At 39.1% G+C, this 20,120-nt stretch overlaps 1 protein-coding gene across 1 annotated transcript in view; it reads right to left on the bottom strand.

Moving 5' to 3' along the window:
- Positions 1-20,120, bottom strand: part of ARIH1 (ariadne RBR E3 ubiquitin protein ligase 1) — a 114,274-nt gene that overhangs the window by 43,002 nt on the left and 51,152 nt on the right. The window contains exon 4 of the mRNA XM_021706058.1: positions 10,581-10,725. Coding sequence (XP_021561733.1) covers positions 10,581-10,725 — 145 coding nt within the window. The remainder of the gene's footprint in view (positions 1-10,580; positions 10,726-20,120) is intronic.

Here is a 20,120-nt window from a genome sequence, read left to right as displayed (position 1 = left end):
CTCCAACTCAGGAAAAAAAAAAAAAAAAAAGACAAATAATAAGTGTTGGAGGGGATGTGGAAAAACTGGAACCCTCATATACTGTTGATAGGAACGTAAAATGGTGCAGCAACTTTGGAAAAAATCGGGCAGTTCCTCAAAATATTCAACAGTTACCACATGATCTAGCAATTCTACTCTTATATATACATCCTCATAAAAACTGGCACACAAGTGCTCACTGCAGCAATATTCATAATAGCCAAAAAATGAAAACCCAGATGTCTATCAAATAATGAATGGACAAATAAAATGTGGAATATCCATATAATCAAAGTTATTCAGTCAAAAGAAGGAATAAAGTACTGATACATGGTACAACACAGATGAACCTTTAAAACATTATGTTAAGTGAAAGAAGCCAGTCACAAAAGACCACATGTTGTTTGATTCTATTTATATGAAAAGTCCAGAATAGGTAAATCTGCTAAAAAAGAAAACAGTCTGGGCACAGTGGCTCAAGTCTGTAACCCCAGTACTATGGGAGGCCAAGGTAGGAGGACTGGGTGAGGCCAGGAGTCCAAGACCAGCTTGGGCAAAACAGCAAGACCATATCTATACAAAAAATGTAAAAATTAGATATTTTTTTATGTGCCTGTAGTCCCAATTTCTCAGGAGGCTGAGGCAGGAGGATCGCTTGTGCCCAGAAGCTCAATGTTTAGTGAACCATGATTGTACCACTACACTCAAGCCTGGGCAATATGGTGAGACACTGTCCCAAAAAAACAAAAACAAAATAAAAGAAGAAAGAGGGAAAAAAAAATAGATGAGTGGTTGTTTAGGGCTGGGAGTGTTGGGAGTGAATGTAAAAGGGTAAAATGTAAAAGGTTTCTTTGTGGGGGTTATAAAAGCATTCTAAAATTAATTGTGATGGCTGCACAACTCTGAATACACTAAAAAACATTTTAAATGGGTGACTTGGATATTATGTGAATTATATCTGAGTAAGCCTATTACATTAAAAATGTCACACAAATACAGAATTTTATGCAACTGTATGGAATGTAGTTAACCTAGAAAATAAAATGTTACAGCAAATTAAAAGATTTATTTGGAATAGCTAAGAATAAAAGTAATCTTTTAGCTGGGTGCAGTGGCTAAAGCCTGTAAACCCAGCACTTTCGGAGGCTGAGGCAAGAGAGTTGCCTAAGTTCAGGGCTTCGAGACCAGCCTGGGCAACTTGGTGAGACCTCGTCTCTACAACAAATCAATAAATTAGCCGTGCATGGTAGCACATGCCTGTAGCTACTTGGAAGGCTGACACAGAAGAACTGCTGGAGCCCAGCAAGTCGACACTGGCGTGGCCAAGAACATGCTACCACACTCCTGCCTGGGTGACAAAGTTAGACTCCCAAATTAAATTAAAAAAAAGTTTTTAAAGAGTGTGAGTTTAGACTTCATGTTGCAAAAAAGTTTCCCTCATTCCCATCTGTGTCCTTTGTTTTTTCTACCCAAAGGCAACTGCGATTTCCAACTTGTTACATATTCTTCCATAGGTATTCTAACGCACTACATATACACAGACTCTCTTCTTTACCTTGTTGTTTCTATTTTTAAAATTTAATAGATTTTTGATGTGGCACTACGCTGTTAAACATGGGTTTGTCTCTTTTTAAAGTATGTATATGAAACCAGGTGCGGTGGCTCATGCCTGTGATCCCAACACTTTGGGAGGCAGAGGCAAGAGGATTGCCTGAGTTCACAGGTCCGAGACCAGCCTGGGCAACTTGGCAAGACCTCGTCTCTACAATAAATCAAAAACATTAGCTGGATGTGGTGGCACGTGCCTCTAGTTCCAGCTACTTGAAAGGCTGAAGTGAGAGGATTGCCTGAGCCCAGCAGGTCAAGGCCCCGGTGGTTGTGAGTGTGCCACTGTACTTCAGGCTGGGAAACAGAGAGACTCAGACTCAAAAGAAAAAAGAGACAAAGTATATATGTGAAAATACCACAATTTTATTTAACAGTCCACTATTAATGAACATTAAGACTTCCTTTTTTCCCCCAACTATGCTATTGCATTGACTATATATATAACTTTGTGATCCTATAAATGTATCTAGGGACACATTTGTAGAAGTGACATAATAATAAGCACACACTTACAATTTGATAGATAGTACCAGGTTTCCCTCCAAAGAGGTTGTAGCCATTTATACTGTCCAAGAGTATTTGGCTTCTCACACCAATGTTAATGTAGTATAGTATATATATTTTATATATATATAATATATATAGTTTGCATGTCTACATATGTATATCTCTATATACTATATATTACAGTATACATAAGTAGTATACAACTCCTTGGTCTTTGCCAATTAAAAACTAACTTCATTAGCTTTTTAACTTCCTTTATTATGAGTGATTTTAATACTTAAAAAATTTTACAATAAAGATTTATTTTTCTATATATGCTCTTCAAATATATTGCCCATTTTTTTCCTGAGTTTTTTCCCTTAATTATTTAGCAGAACTTTATTTAGGGGATTGGCCATGTATAAGCATGGAAGATGTTTTCTCTCAGTTTCAATTCTGAATATTTTGTTGCCATGTAAAGTTCTTTATTTATATACAGTGAAATGTATAATCATCAGTCAGGGTCTCACTGTGTCACCCAGGTTGGAGAGCAGTGGTGTGATCACAGCTCACTGCAGCCTCACTCTCCTGGGCTCAAATGATCCTCCCAACTCAGCCTTCTGAATAGATAGGACTACAGGTGCATAGTACCAGGCAAGATATCTTTTAAACTTTTTGTAGAGATGGGGTCTCACTATGTTGCCCATAGTGGCTGGTCTTGAATTCCCTGGCTCAAGCAATCATTCCTCCTCAGCTTCCCAAAAGTTCTGGGATTAGAGGCATGAGCCACCTCGTCCAGACTGAAACATATCAGTCTTTAAATATATGGTTTTGGAATTATTCAACTTTGCTGTAAGGAGCTAGGCAGGAATCTAAGTTTCTACCACAGATGGCAACAAAGTTGTTCTTACAACATACATTGAATAATCCACCTTTTTTCAAATGCTGCCTCTATAACACATTAAATTCTCCTCATGCATTTTGATGCTATCCTGTCCACTGCTCTGTCTATTCTTGTATTTGGTAGAACTAGTCCTCACTCTGCTCTTCTGCCAATCTCCTCTTCTTCTTCAATATTTTCCTATTTATTATTCTATCTCCAAATACGCAAGTCATCCTTTTTTTTATTTTTATTTTTGAGTTGGAGTCTCATTCTGTCACCCAAGCTGAAGTGCAGTGGCACGTGAACGGTCACCGCAGTCTCGACCTGCTGGGCTCAGGTGATCTTTCCACCTCAGCCTTCCCTGTAGCTGCAAATACAGGCACGGGCCACCATGCCCGATTAATTTTATTTATTTATTTTTTTGTAGAGATGAGGTCTTACCAAGTTGCCCAGGCTGGTCTTGAACTTGTGGGTGGACTCAGGCAATCCTCACCTCTGCCTCCCAAAGTGCTGGGATTATAGGCATGAGCTACCGTGCCCAGCCGAGTCCTTGATTTTCAAAGCTATTATGAGAAGGGGTATTCCATAAAAGACAAATATGATAAGCATATCAACTGCTGGGCGCAGCGGCTCAAGCCCGTAATCCCAGCACTTTGGGAGGCTGAGGCGAGAGGATTGCCTAAATTCAGGGGTTAAAGATTAGATTGGGCAACTTGGTGAGACTTCGCCTCTACAATAAAGAAAAATAAGTCAGGCTTGGTAGCGAGTGCCTACTTAGAAGTCTGAGGCGGACAGATGGCTTGAGCCCAGCAGGTCGAGGCTATGGTGGCCATGAGTGTGCCACAGCACTCCAACCTGGGTAACAGAGTGAGACTCCAACTCAGAAAACATATAAACTCTAAAATGTTTTATTCTAAACTTAAAAACATATACGCATACCTATGTGCTTTTTCAAATAAGAATCCTTAAAACTGAGAGATTAATGGTCCAGTGGTTACTAAGTGATCTTTTTAAGTTACAATCTTAGTGACTTGTAGTCTTAGATCATTATAAGAGTAGATAAAAAGAGATCCTATAGTTGTTCATAAGTGGAATGACAAGGTTTCCACTTGTGTGAAATGTGCCGCCCTCAAACCTTGTGAAGAAAGTTGGCAGGTTACCTGTCTGATGTAAAAAAAAAAAAAAGCTTTTTTATTCTTTAAAAACTTATTTTTCAATAAATTTCTAATCAGATAGATTAAACAAGATAAATTAGAAAAATAAGGCACAGATGCATTATCTAACAATAAAGCAAAAGGCACATATTGTGTGTCTGATCTCTTCCTGTGTCTGATCTCTTCCTGTCTTACTTCCCTTTCCCTCCTTCTCCTCTGATGTTTGTTCCCTTACTACCTCATGCTCACCTACTTGGCTCCCCAGGCTTTTCTCTATCTCAAAGGGATTACTGATTCACTAAACTTATTTCTGTTTATGGCATAAATAAGTCTGATCAAGAAAGAATATATTATAAGTATATCCAGTACTATATATGACAGAAACTAATGCACCTAGAGAAACTCAAAGAACATACCCACTCTTTTTTTTTTTTTGAGTTGGAGTCTCACTCTGTCGCCCAGACTGGAGTGCAGTGGCGGCTCCCGGCCACCGCAGCCTCGACCTGCTGGGATCCGGCAATCCTTCCGCCTCCAGCCATCCAAGTAGCCGGAATTACAGGCATGTGCTACCACGCCCGGCTGATTTTTTGATTTATTGTAGAGATGAGGTCTCGCCGCCCAGGCGGGTCTCGAACCCGCGGGCTCAGGCAATCCACTCACCTCAGCCTCCCAAAGGCGTGGGATTACAGGCTGAGCCACCGAGCCCAGCTCATACACACTCTTAAAGGTTTTGTTTATGTCTGTCACTGTACATACACAGCAACTAATGTCAAACAGCAGTAAGAACATTAAGAATTATCTTTCTTCCATTAGAAGTTGTCCATGTAGTTTCTAAAGATGAAGTCACTTTGGTTATAAACTGAGTAAGTAATATAGGCATCAATTACCTTGTGTGTAAAATGGAATGGGGTAAAAAGGAAGACAGGGTTGGACTTAGATCACATGTTCTCTTCCTTTCTTTCTTTTTATCAGTCGGAGACTCAAATCTGTTGCCAGGTTGCAGTGCAGTTGCATGATCACAGTTACTGCAGCCTTGAACTGCTGGGCTCAGGTGACACTGCCACCTCAAGCCCAATTAATTTTTTTGATTTATTGTAGAGACAAGGTCTTGCCAAGTTGCTCAGGCTGGTCTCGAAACCCTGGGCTCAGGCAATCCTCTCGCCTTGGTCTCCCAAAGTGCTGGGATTACGGGTTCGAGAACAGCCTGAGCAACTTGGCGAGACCTCATCTCTACAATAAATTTTTAAAAATTAGCCGGGCACGATAGCACATGTCTGTGATTCCGGCTACTTGAAAGGCTGAGGCGGAAGGATTGCCTGAGCCCAGCAGGCCGACACTGAGGTGGCCATGAGCATGCCACTGCACTCCAGCGTGGGCCGACGGACTGAGACTCCAACTCAAAAAAAAAAGATACTATAGTCCAAGCTAGATTTTCCAGTAGAGTGATAGATTAGTACAGTTCCATCTTAAACTTCTTTGATCCAAAACATTTATTATAAAGTGAGTAACTACTGCTGTGCTAAAACAAACAAAAACCTCTGCATTGGCTACAACACAGGTGTGCTTATATGTGAGGGAGGAGGATGTAGGAATTTACAAAGTCTCAGAAAAGTGTTTTCTTTTGTTTTGTTTTTTTTTTGAGTTGCAGTCTCACTCTGCCAACCAGGCTGGAGTGCAATGGCACGCTCACGGCCACCACAGCCTCAACCTGGGCTCAGGTGATCCTTCTGCGTCAGGTTTCCAAGTAGCTGAAACCACAGGCACATGCCACCATGCCTGGTTTATTTTTCTTGATTTGCTGTAGAAATGAGGTCTTGCCATGTTGCCCAGGCTGGTCTTGAACTCACGAGCTCAGGCAATCCTCTCACCTTGGCTTTCCAAAGTGCTGGGATTATAGTCGTGAGTCACCGCACCCAGTCCAGAAAAATGTTTTCAAAAGAGAGAACACCCAGGATAGTGAACTCTAAGATGTTACAAACGAAGCTACCAAAAGCATTTATTTAAAAACCTACTTGGCCTGGCACAGTCGCTCGTGCCTATAATCCCAGCATTTTGGGAGGGAAAGGCAGGAGGATTGCTTGAACCCAAGGGTTCAAGACCAGCCTAGGAAACATAGGAGCCATCATCTCTACAAAAAAAAAAAAAATCTAAAATTTAGCTGGGCATGGTAGCGCATGCCTGTAGTACCAGCTACTTGGGAGTCTGAGGTGGAAGGATCACTGGAGACCAGGAGGTCGAGGCTGGGTCAGGCTGTGCTGGTGCCACTGTACTCAAGCCTGGGTGACAGAGTGAGAATCCAGCTCCAAACAAACAAATAAGCAAATAAAAACTCTGCTTGTGTGTAGCACTATATAAAGCAAAAATTGCTTTCTAGAAGGATAAAGGTATGAAGATATATATAAATGAATGTATAAATGTTTGAAGAGAATGGAAGTGAAAGATGAGAGTTATGCAATGTAAGAAAACATTTAACCAATTAACAATGTAAAACTGAAATTCATAAAGAATTTCAGGTGACAATGACTTCCAAAACTGAAGAGGCTACAATTATCCTTCACTTGTGTATAAATTATGAGAAAAGAAGTCCTAGTTTGGTCATGATTACTATTTTTCATGATGCTTAGTATAGTTTCTGTAACTCTTTCATTTACTTGATCCCATGTTGGCAAATTTCTTTTCTTTCTTTCTTTCTTTTTTTTTTTGAACCAGAGTCGTCTCATTCTATTGCCCTCGACCTGCTGGGCTCAGGCAATTCTTCCACCTCAGACTTCAAATAGCTAGAACTACAGGCCACCATGTCAGGCTAATTTTTTTGATTTATTGTAGAGATGAGGTCTCACCATGATGCCCAGGTTGGTCTTGAATCCCTGGGCTCAGGCAATCCTCTTGCCTCTGCCTCCCAAAGTGGGGTTACAGGCGTGAGTCGCCATGCCTGGGCAGAATATTTCTTTTAAAAAGTAATTCATTTATGTATTTTGCTTCCACCTCCTTTCTCCATTTCAAGTCAGATCCCGTCAACGCATGCAGTCTGTTTTCCCATCCTACCTCACTTCTTAAAATAACTTACTTCCAAATTCACTTTTTAATCATTTTCTTTGAAGCTTTAAGCACGATTTACCATTCTCTGATTACTGAAAGTATACTTTCTCTCTATGGCTTCTGTATTGCTACATCTTCCTGGTTTGCCAGGAAGGCTAGTAGATGTCAGTTTCTATGGGAAATCCTACTTGATCAAAAATTGGATTAGGTGTTCCTCTAACATGTTCCCACAGCATCATATCTAGTATTTATTTGCCCTCTCAAAGCACCTAACCATTCTTTCCAAATACGTCATTTCACTTATCTGCTCAACTATCCTGCAAATTATTTGAAGATAGGGATTATGTATTTATTCTCCATTATGTTTCTAACACTTAGAATAGGGCCTGGTGTGCTGTATGAATAGTAAGTTTCTCCTTTACCAGAAGTACAAAGAAAAAATTTACACTGCAAATCTCAAGTCATAATTTTCAACTCTAGTTTGTTGAAACTGTTAGACAATATAAAGAACACTGAGAAAGTTACAGTAGATATTTATAAGCAGCTAGCTTCAGTACTCAAGATTTAAATTAAGGAGGAACTGGCTATAATAGAAGAGGAGGAAAACTGCCAAGGAATAAGAAAACCTTGCATAACCCAGAACAAGTCATTTGAGTCTCAGTATTACCTTGCAGAAACATTTAAATTATAAGCACTATATAAATATGAAATAACAAAGACAATCTGGTAAAGATAATACAATGGTCAAAACATGAATTTAATGTATTTTAACAGTAGTCCTGATTTTCAAAAATATTCAAGTTAGGATTGTGATTTAGGGAGAGGGAAATGATACACTTCTCAGGTTGGAAGTGATTTGAAAAAATATCTCATTCAAGTCATTTGAAAAATAAAGAAACTGAAACCCGGTGATAACAAATGACTTACCTACTCCCACGCCAAATATTTAGTGCTAGAACTAAGATCGAAACTTGAGAATTTGAAAATTCAGTTCAGTACTTTACATTACTCTAACTAACTAATCATTCTACTTCTCCGAAAGTACTTCACTTTCTTTTAAGACTCCTTTTCTAATCGCCTGTACACGTGAACAAAGTGGCTTCCTGCAAATAGGCACCATTAGAGATACACATGTAAAACTCTAAGATTAGAAAATGAAAAACCCTTGCTATAAATATAATACTAGCCAGGCACAGTAGTATACCTGTAGTTACAGGAGGCCGTGGCAGCAGGATTGCTTGAGTCCAGTAGTTTGAGTTTACAGTGTGCTACGATTGTGCCTCTCAATAGCCACTACACTCCAGACAGCCTGGGCAATATGAGACTGTCACTAAATAAATAAATAATTGAACAAGCAAACAAACAAATAAATAAATAAATAAAATACTGGTGGCTAGAGACCTGGTATATAGTAATTATTAGAAAGAGCTGCTTAAGTACTACAGCAAAGACAGAGGACAGTTATAATTATTGTAGAATTAAGTTATTTCTCAGATATCTGGAAACATCTTAAAAGTTGAATTTCAACCAGGAGTGGTAGCTCATGCCTATAATCCAACCACATTTTGGGAGGCCAAGGCAATGGGAGCACTTGAGGCCAGAAGTCTGAGACCGGCCTAGGTACATAGTGAAAACCCTTCTTATTTTATTACTAAAAAGAAAAAATTCCAGGCATGGTGGCTCATGCCTGTAATGCCAGCACTTTGGGAGGCAGAGGCGAGAGGACTGCCTGAGCCCAAGTGTTCAAGATCAGCCTGGGTAACTTAGAAAGACTTCATCTCTACAATCAATCCAAAAAGTAGCTGGGCATGGTGGCATGCACCTTTAGTTCCAGCTCCTTGGAAGGCTAAGACAGAAGGACTGACCACCTGAGCCCAGGATGCAGAGGCCGTGGTGAGCTGTGATTGAGCAACTGTACTCCAACCTGGGCGGTAGAGTGAGACTCCAAATCCAAAAAAAAGGAAAAAAGTTGCATTTCAAGTAACTGACAACTTTATGCTATAAATATAATTTTCCTACAGTTATTAATAATGTAAGGCCTTCATAGGAAGATTATGTTTATATGAGCCTAAAACTTCTTTACTAAACACTCTAAAGTAAAATCTCAGTTCAATAAATTTTCAAAAGGAATATTTGTACTTAAGAGATTAACTTATTCGGCTCTATTCCTATTATTCCTGGTTCTGTTCCAACTTGATCCCTACTTGTAATACTTAATCTCTATTTAAATGGATTTGAATAAGTGAAACTCTTTCAAGTCAGGAGGTCTCACTCTGTCTTAATGCTTCTGCCTCAGTCCCCCAAGTAGCTGGGAGTACAGGCGGGTGCGCCACCATGCTAATTTTTTCATTTTTTTATAAAGACAAGGTGTTGCTATGCTGCCCAGGCTGGTCTTAAACTCTGGGATCAAGCAATCCTCCCATCTCAGTCTTCCAAAGTGCTGGGATTACAGGCTTAAGCTACCACACCTGGCCTTTTGAAGAATCCTGAAAGTTTCCTAGCCAATAGTATTTTATAAGTGTTTTTAGCTAGCCTTGAAAAAAAAAAATGGCTGGGTGCAGTGTATCAGCCTGTAATCCCAGCACTTTGGGAGGCTGAGGCGAGAGGATTGCCCTGAGCCCAGGGGTTCGAGATCAGCCTGGGCAACTTGGTGAGATCTCATCTCTACAATAAATCACAAAAATTAGCCAGGCGTGGTGGCGCGTACCTGTAATCCTAACTACTTGGAAGGCTGAGACGGAAGGATCAATCACCTGAGCCCAATATGTAGAGGTGTAGAGGCTGTGGTGAGCTGTGACTGAGCCACTGCACTCCAGCCTGGGTGACAGAGTGAGACTCTGACTCAAAGAAAAAAAAAGAAAAAAGAAGAAAAGGAAAAAAAAAAACCCAAACAGGGGTTGGAGGAACCAAGATCTTATTCTTTCCTTATCCTTAATGTATTATGTATTATTTATTAATCTTTCTATCCAGGCGTGATGGCTCACTCCTGTAATCCCAGCACTTTGGGAGGCTTAGGTGAGAGGACTGCCTGAGCCCACGGGTTCGAGACCAGCCTGGGCAACTTGGCAAGACCTCATCTCTACAATATATCAAAAATTAGCTGGGCATGGTGGCACATGCCTATAGTTCCAGCTACTTGGAAGGCTGAGGTGGAAGGTCAAGACTGCAGTGGCCATCAGCGTGCCACTGCACTCCAGCCTGGGCAACAGAGTGAGACTCCAACTCAAAAAAAAAAAAAAAAGATTTCTCTATCCTTAATACATTGATAGGTTAACTGCTTATAGGTTACTACTCCCAGATCCATAGATTTTCCTTTCTTTAAATAATTAAAGTTGATTTAACCTCTGAAATACAGAGTCAGTGCTAGCCTTAAACTACCAGATACTCACCGAGTTAGGGTAGTTCAAGTAGCAGATCTGACAAGGCATATCCTGTGCTGATGACCTTGTATTCATCTGGCGTGTTCGAGACTTTTTACTTGGATTAATTACATGACACTCAGCAAAGAGCTTCTCCAGGTTTCCATCAAAGTACCTGCATTATTTAAACAGAAAGGATGAGAGCCCAGCAAAAGCACACTGTTCGAGCTCTCCAAAAACCTGAATTTCTATAGGGAAAAGCAAGTAACTAAAATGAAATAAAAACCAAGATCCTAACCTTATTGCTCAGAAGAAATGAGAGCTATATGGCTACAAATTGTAGTAAATAAAGGTGTGTGTACTTGTATGTATATGTGTACATATATGCATACACATAAGAAAGTAGATTGAGTTCGATGCTCTTTTTTAAACTGTTTTCAAATCAGAGTACTGGGAAGTGAAGATATTAGTATTTTAACATTACAACTAAAACCTAAGGATGAAAGTTGTGCTACTGCTAGTGGTATCTGTGAAAAGTAATGGTATTTTAAATGACTAGGCTGTACTTTATACAAATGAATTCATTTTATTAGTAAGTTTAGTAAACCACTTAACAAAGCATACCTTATCCCAGAAGTCACTTAAAAATAAAATTACATGTCTCATTCTACATAATAAACTTGCTTTCTAAATATTCTTTTGAAATATTTTTAATTTACTGAGAAAGGGAAGGAAGAAACAAAAAGTAGATTTTAAAACATTTTTATATCAAATGAATTATCTATATTTGCTTTTCATAAGATATATATCTAAATATTCAGAAGTAATTTAATATCTAAGATACCAAAAGTATCTTATGTCAAGTACTAATTAGAGTTTTAACTAAACTGCAAATCTCTTAACAGAAGATACAGCAAATACCCAACAAAATGTTTCCCATCAATTCAAATGAGACAAGGTCCTTGGCCTCCTGAAATATTTTAGTATTCTACAGGGAAAAGCAACAGATTAAAAAAAAAGAGAGAGAGGTAAAACAAGAGTACAACCTGCGATGTCTTTTACATACAAACAGGAGATTCTCAGTTTAAAAAATAATACACAAAAAAGATTTCCAATATTTTTAATGAAGGTCTTGTTCAGGCTTTGTGTCAAAGTGCTTATTACTATATCTCCATAAAAAATAACTGAAGCAAGAACAGACCATATCACTCTAAGACTACTATCTATAAATACTTTTACTATAGCACATTTCAGAGAAATAAGCAAATTATCAAACAAAATGCTAACACATTATAAAAGGGGACTCAAACTTGTCAGGAACTCAAAGTAGTCTTTGATGTTAGGTAATCAGAATATATTTACAGCAGAAAACCAAAGGCTTTCCTACAAATGCTATCTCTGAGAAAACACAATATGCTAAGTTTTATCTGAAAAGTAGAAGAGACTAAAACTAAATATGAATTCGTGAACCAATTAAACATTGTTTTATAAAAATATTCATGCTCACAAGGATAAATTGTCATCGAAAATTTGAATACATGGAACTAATGACTTTCCCTACTTTGGTTAACTTGCTAAACAGCACTGTCTGCATATGGAGTCACAAAGACATATACTTATAATTTCACATAAATAATACCATACTTCAGATTTATACTCTGCTTCTACATTAAATAATACTTAAAAGATATCTGTAATTAAAGACATCTACAGTGTTTTTTGTTTTTGCATAATATTCTACCGTAGGTATTTACTATAATACATTAAACCAACATTACACTGAGATATTTAGATGTTTTCCACATATAAACAATCCTAGATTAAAATCTTGGCCCCTCTGATGGTGGAAAAATATGTACACTTAAGTTGTATTTGATTATTAGTGAGGCTGAACATATTTGTTTTTCTGTGGAGCTATTATTCCCTATTATTATTATTAATGTTTTTTGAGTTGGAGTCTCACTCTGTTGCCCAGACTGGAGTGCAGTGGCATGCTCCTGGCCACTGCAACCTCGATCTGCTGGGCTCTGGCGATCCTTCCATCTCAGCCTTCCTATATCCCCTATTATTTTATAAGAATCTAGCAAGTAAACCAGAAGAGTAATGTCTCCAGGGTTGTTTTCTTTCCCGTTTCTAACTTGGATTTCAACTATGTTTAATTGCCACTTTAAAATTTTTATATGAGCAAGTTTATCATGCAACTCCACTGTGATTTCTGGATTTCATACCAAGCTTTAGAAAAGCTCTGTACGCAAAGATTTTTAATGAAAATTATTTAATGATTGAGATCTTTCCTTTAAACTGTTTATATCAAAACTGCTGGCTGAAGCTGGGCATGCTGGTTCACACCTATAATCCCAGTACTTTAGGAAGCTGAGACAGAGGACTATCTGAGCCCATGGATTCCAGACCAGCTTGGGCAACATGGTGACACCTCATCTCTACAGTAAATCAAAAAATCAGCCAGGTGTGGTGGCCCACAACTGTACTACTTGGGAAGCTGATACAGAAGGATCCCGAGTCCACCAGGAAGAAGCTGCGGTAGCTATGGCTAAGCCACCGTACTCCAACCTGGGCAACAGAGTAAGACTCTTACTAAAAAAAAAAAAAGGTAAGAAGCCGGGCTCGGTGACTCAGCCTGTAATCCCGCGCCTTTGGGAGGCTGAGGTGAGTGGATTGCCTGAGCCCGTGGGTTCGAGACCCGCCTGGGGAGCGAGACCTCATCTCTACAATAAATCAAAAAATCAGACGGGCGTGGTAGCGCATGCCTGTAATTCCGGCTACTTGGAAGGCTGAGGCGGAAGGATCGCTGGAGCCCAGCAGCATGTCGAGGCTGCGGTGGCCAGGAGCGGTCACGACACTCCAGTCTGGGCGACAGAGTGAGACTCCAACTCAAAAAAAAAAAAAAAAAAGATAAGAGATTAGATAGATAAAATTGACTTAAAATTTAATTTTGTACAATAAAGAGTAAAGCCTGGATTCCATTTCATTTCAATCCAAATAACTAACCATTTACTAAAGGGTGTTTCATTGAACGCTTTTTCCTACCTTCAGGTTTCAACTTAAACATCACTTTCTCAAAAAAGCCTTCTCTGACAGCTCATAATTAGGTACGGTCCCTTGATTCTACTGATACTTTACACTCCTTTGTAACCCTTAACACATTAATAACTCAGTAATCACCCTTTGTGTTTTCTCGGACAGAATGTAAATCCTGAAAGAACTATTTTATTATTGATGCAGCCCTAGTGTCCAAAGGCATCTTATAATAATTGCTCAAATACTTAAAAAGTATGATTAACCTGTCTCGACTGATCTGTTATCCATATACCAAATTTTCATATTCAGAGAAGCTTAATTCTAGACCATCCATTTTATTTCCTTAATTTATCTGCTCTTGTAGTTTTGATAAATTCCCAATAACTGCTAACGGTTTCTTTATCATTATTGGCTATAGTTCCATACTTACTTTACAAGTTAATGTGTAATCATTTTGTTAAAATTAAAAAATTATGTGGCGGCTTTCTTTATAATTACATCAAAAGTATACTGATTGAAGGAAAAACTGACTCTATAACATTGTCTTCCTAGCCAAGAATAAAGTATCATTGTTTCAATTGGTATATAGTCTCTAAATACTTTTTTTTTTTTTTTTTTTGAGTTGGAGTCTCACTCTGTCGCCCAGACTGGAGTGCAGTGACCTCTCCCAGCCACCGCAGCTCGACCTGCTGGGCTCCGGCGATCCTTCCACCTCAGCCTTCCAAGTAGCTGGAACTACAGGTGTGCACTACCACACTCGGCTAATTTTTCTAAATACTTTTATAAATTTTTTTACTATGAGGATCTCTCCCTCTTCCCCTTCCCTTCTCTCTTCTTTCTTAAATAGAAACTAGGAGGCCAGGTGTGGTGGCTCAAGTCTGTAATCCCAGCACTTTAGGAGACTGAGGTGAGAGGACTGCTTGAGCCCATGTGTTCAAGACCAGCCTGGGCAACTTGATGAGACCTCGTCTCTACAATAAATTAAAAAATTAGCCGGGTTTGGTAGCAGAAGCCTGTAGTTTCACCTACTTGGAAAGCTGAGGCGGAAGGATCGCCCAAGCTCAGCAGGTCGAGGTTACGGTGGCTGTGAGTGTGCCACTGCACTCCAGCCTGGGCGACAGAGTGAGACTCCAACTCAAAAAAAAAAGAAAAAAGAAACCAGGTCTACATTGTTCAGTCTCGTCTCTAAACTCATGGCCTCAAGCAACCCTCCTGCCTCAGCCTCTCAAAGTGCTGGGATCACAGGCATGAGCCACTATGCCCGGCCACGTAATTTAATAAGTAAACCTATTTTGCTTTCTTTTATTTTTTAAAATAGAAACTGGGTCTGTGTTGTCCAGGCTGGTCTCCAACTCCTGACCTCAAGCAATCCGCTTGCCTCCCAAAATGGTGAGATTACTGGAGTGAGCATCATGCTCAGTCTAAACCTATATATTTTATTACTTTTATTTTATTTTTTATTATAAAGATGTGGGGTACAAATCAGGGTTGGGTATCCAAACATTGATTATGCAGGTACCCTTGTTGATGAGGTGTGCCCCTCCCTCCTCTAGCAGTTTCCTTCAACTGCCATTCCCATCCCCCTCCCGACAGTTTTCCACTACTACCAATTCCTTTTTTATAGTATTATAATTGTCCAGGGTCCACTTATGAGTGAGAATATATGGTACTCTGTTCTTTGTTTCTGTAATAGATCACTGAGTATAATCGATTCTAAATCCACCCAAGTTGCTGCAAAGTCCATACACTTGTCCTTCTTTATGGCTGTATAATATTTCATTGTGTATATGTACCACATTTTAAAAAAATCCAGTCCAGCTTCAATGGGCAAGCAGCATGCTTGGTTTCATGTTTTTGCTACTGTGAATAGAGCTGCAACAAACATACATGAGCAGGTATCTTTTTTGTAGAATGATTTAGTTCCTCTGGGTATATTCCCAATAGGGGGATTGCTAGGTCATATAGAGGGTCAATTTCTAGTTCTTTCAGAAGTCACCACACTGTCTTCCAAAGAGCATTCCCACAAGCTTGCATTCCCACAAGCAGTGTAGAAGCATTCCTTTTTCTCTGCATCCTCACCAGCATCTGTTGCTTGTTTTATTAATGATGGTCATTCTTTCTTAATTTATCAAATTTAAATAATACACAGGCCAGGCTTGTTGGCTCAGCCTGTAATCCCAGCGCTTTGGGAGGCTGAAGTGAGTGGATTGCCTGAGCCAGCAGGTTTGAGATCCACCCAGACAACTTGGTGAGACCTCAGTCTCTACAATAAATAAAAAAAAATCAGCCCAGCATGTAGCACGTGCCTATAATTCCAGCTACTCGGAAGGCTGAGGCAGAAGAATCGCCAGAGCCCAGCAGGCCAAGGCTGCGGTGGCTGGGAGCGTGCCACTGCACTCCAGTCTGGGCAATGGAATGAGACTTCAACTCAAACAAACAAACAAACAAACAAACAATACATAGTTCTTCCTACTCTATACAAACCTATGGTTTTAGGTAGAGTTTTCCCAGCAGATTATAATATTATATAACTTTTCCATTAATTACATTGTTTTTACATTGTATAGCTTTTCTTTCAAGAATAATAAAAACTGTTCTTTGCCTCCTAAACTTGATTGCCTAAAATCACTTAGACATAATTCTAATCTTTAAATGTACTTGAATACTCGCTTTGGCTAAAATCCTTCCCTCCTCAATGTACTTTCTATAGACGGTGTTCCATTTTCCTGTTACCTGCTATTACTAAGGAGGTCTGTAACCAAAACAATTTTTCTCATTTTATAATTCAAATCCTTTCTTTCTGGCACATACAGGATTTCTTTCTTTATACTTGAAGTTTAGCAGTTACTAGGTTGTTTTCTAAACATTAACTTTCTCTTTTGAAATGCCATCTGGGTATTAATAACTCCAAGGTCCTATGTTATTAAGAGGGTGCTTGTTAATTTGCCAGTCGCTGTTAATTTGTCTTCCATGTCTACCATTTATTTGCTAATTCCCTACTTGTCCCTTTTCCTGTCTTCCAGATTTCTATTTTCTGTAATTTATTTCTGCCTGTTGCCAATCTGGTTTCAAGTTCTATACAATTATTATCTGTCCTTTCATTTTTTCCTTAGTCCTGTTAGCTTCCATTTTACCTTGTTGTTATTTTATTAGTTTACCTTTGATCCCTCATCTCACAAAGTCTATGTTCACTTCAATTTCCCTTAAAACAAAGCTGATTTATCATAATTATGATAGTTTTATTTAGGATTACTGTACCCAAGGAGATGGCTGGATTCTTAACTTCACATACTGTTTACCTGAGCACTACTTGAAAGTTCCTTCAGTATGCTGGCTTTTTATGTATATCCTTGATTGTGAAAATCAGGCCAAAATGAAAAAAAAAGATTTAGTGGGAGACACTGTAGTTCAGGCACTTGTTTAATGAGTTAACCACATACTTCTTGCTTCACTAACTTCGGTAAACTGCTGCCAAATTCATCCTGAGACATCACTTTTCTCCTTTCCTGAAACCCTGCCCATCCTTTTCAGGATATCATATTGATGAAAATAAACACAGAATAGCAATGCGGTTTCTCCTTGAGGTCAGTCCTTCCACTCCCATGACCTAGATTTATCTAGATTAAGATTTTTTATTTTACTTTTAGAGACAGGGTCTCACTCTGTCGACCAAGCTGGAGTATACTAAAGTGATCATAGCTCACTTCTGGCCTCATGTAATCCTCCTACCTCAGCCTCCAAAGTAGCTGGGACTACAGGTACATATCACCACAATTGGCTAATTTTTTTTTTTTTTTGCAGAGACAGGGTCTTACTATGTTGTCCAGAATGGTTTCGGACTCCTGACCTCTAGCAATCCTCCTACCTTGCCCACTCAAAGGGTTGTGATTACAGGTATGAGTCACTGTCCAGCCTAGATGAATATACACAAGATTTTAATATATACAACTTACTACATAGAGGGTGCCCAAAAAAAGTATACACATTTTTTTTTTTTTTTTTAAGTTGGACTCTCACTCTGCCACCCAGGCTGGAGAGCAGTAGCACACTCAAAGACACTGCAGCCTTGACCTGCTGGGCTCAGGCGATACTTCCGCCTCAGTCTTCCAAGTAGCTGGAACTATGGGCACATGCCACACTCAGCTAACTGTTTGATTAATCCACCACACTTGGCTTTTTTTATTTGTTTGTTGTTGAGTTAGAGTCTCACTCTGTTTCTCAGGCTGGAGTGCAGTGGCACACGGCCACCACAGCCTCGACCTGCTGGGTTCAGGCAATCCTTCCGCTTCAGACCTCCAAGTAACTGGAACTACAGGCATGCACCACCACACCTAGCTTCTTATTTTTCCTTTTTTTGACTTATTGTAGAAACAAGATCTCACCAAGTTGCCCAGGTTGCTCTCGAACCCCTGGGCTTAGGCAATCCTCTCGCATGCGCCTCCCAAAGTGCTGGAATTACAGGCGCAAGCCACTGCGCCCGATCACCACACACATTTTTAAAGAAAGGATAAAACTATTAAGATTGCAATAATAAGATGAATACACGTTATGTTTAACTTCTCTCATTAGAAGAGGTGCTCAGAGTAGTTACCACCAAGCGTCCAGACACTTCTAATACAGCAAATATCTCTTAAACTGAGTATACATTTTTGGCACCCCCATTATATAATTATTTGTGAATTAAAAAAAGATTGTTAGATTTAAGTGTTTTATTGGTTGTAAATTATCTTCCCTCTAGGGATTTTACTGTTCATTCAGTATGTTTACAGAAATATAGTTAAGCAAACTAGCACTTAAACAACTTTCCAGAATATCTAGATTCTAATTTTTCATTTTGCTTGGCTCTTAGTCCAAAACACACCAAATAATATAAACTAAATTTCAAGGCAGGAACTGCAATAGCACAAAAGCTCTTATGTCTGGGTGTGGACAGGGAAAGGAAAACTGGTAGGGAACACCACTGACTGGTGTTTCTTTTTGAATCCTGAGTGTGTGCCATTTTAATGTTTAATTTTGCCATTAGTAGTTTATCTTAAAACCTACCAAATCTTCATACTTCATAAAGACCAACCACTACTGGAGAAGTATTTACTCTCTCAACAATCAGAAATGGGAACATGTTAAGCCAATTTCAAGATATGCAGCAGGCTTTGTGTAAGCTCACAGCTCAATTCTCCTATCAGTCTTCAATGCTGCCATTAAATACAGAGGGTGGAAAAAATATATATACACATTTTAGGAAAGAAAAAACCTGTATTAAGATTGTAATACTCAATATATATCGATAAAAGATGAATACAAGTCACATTTGACTTCTGCAATTATAAGAGGTGCTGAGAGTGGTTACTGTCAGCATTCAGACACTTCTGATTATGGCAAACTAAAAGTAACACATAGACAATATCTCTTAAAATGCGTATACATTTTTTGGCTCCCCTGATATTTACAAGCCAATTAAATTACTGCTATAAGCTTGAAAGGGAGCAAAAATAAACGAGTACATATGAAAATTTATAAAAATATTATGCGTTATATGCACTCCTATATGAACATGCATACATATACACATACTTTTACTTCTAAATGACCAAATAATTGTTTAACATTTTCATGTGGCAATTTATAGGAACTAGACTTCAATTTCAAAATGCTACAAAAGTCACAATTATTCTGTACCTTCCCTTTGTACTCGGAAGTCCCCTCACAGGACAAACATGCCAGTACAAATTTTCCAAAAACATATGCTTTATGGAAGTTTTCCAATCAAATTACACAAAAAAGCAAATAAAGAGATGGAATATAAAATTAGTTGTACCAAAAAAAAAAAAAAATATATATATATATATATCTTAGCTGGCGTTATGTAGAAAGAGAATATGTGAACTACAAGCGCACACCACCACACCCAGTTTCACAGCTGCACAGACTGGACAATAAATTACATTATTATTAATGTGGAAAGAAAAAGATGAGACTACGCTGTCTGCTCAGATAAATACCAGATGGAAGATGCCCAACAAATTACTATCGTACAACATGTATAAATGAACCTGCAATGCAGGTCGGTGGCTGTTTCGCAACAGTGCTGGGATTACACATGTGATCTACTGTGTAAATAAATAAAATTAATAGCTGGGCTCGGTGGCTCAGCCTGTAATCCCGCGCCTTTGGGAGGCTGAGGTGAGTGAATTGCCTGAGCCCGTGGGTTCGAGACCCGCGGGTTCGAGACCCGCCTGGGCAGCGAGACCTCATCTCTACAATAAATCAAAAAATCAGATGGGCGTGGTAGCGCATGCCTGTAATTCCAGCTACTCGGAAGGCTGAGGTGGGAGGATCGCCGGAGACCAGCAGGCCGAGGCTGCGGTGGCTGGGAGCGGCCACTGCACTCCAGTCTGGGCGACAGAGTGAGACTCCAACTCAAAAAAATAAAATAAAATAAAAATAAATAATAAAAGTATTAATAAATACTAAAATAGCCGGGCGCAGTGGCTCATGCTTGCAATCCCAGAACTTTGAGAGGCCAAGGTGAGA

This window comes from Carlito syrichta, unplaced genomic scaffold (assembly GCF_000164805.1).
Source record: "Carlito syrichta isolate Samal-C Ts95f unplaced genomic scaffold, Tarsius_syrichta-2.0.1 Scaffold115619, whole genome shotgun sequence".
NCBI classification, from domain to species: domain Eukaryota; kingdom Metazoa; phylum Chordata; class Mammalia; order Primates; family Tarsiidae; genus Carlito; species Carlito syrichta.
This window is presented reverse-complemented; position numbering and strand designations above follow the sequence as displayed.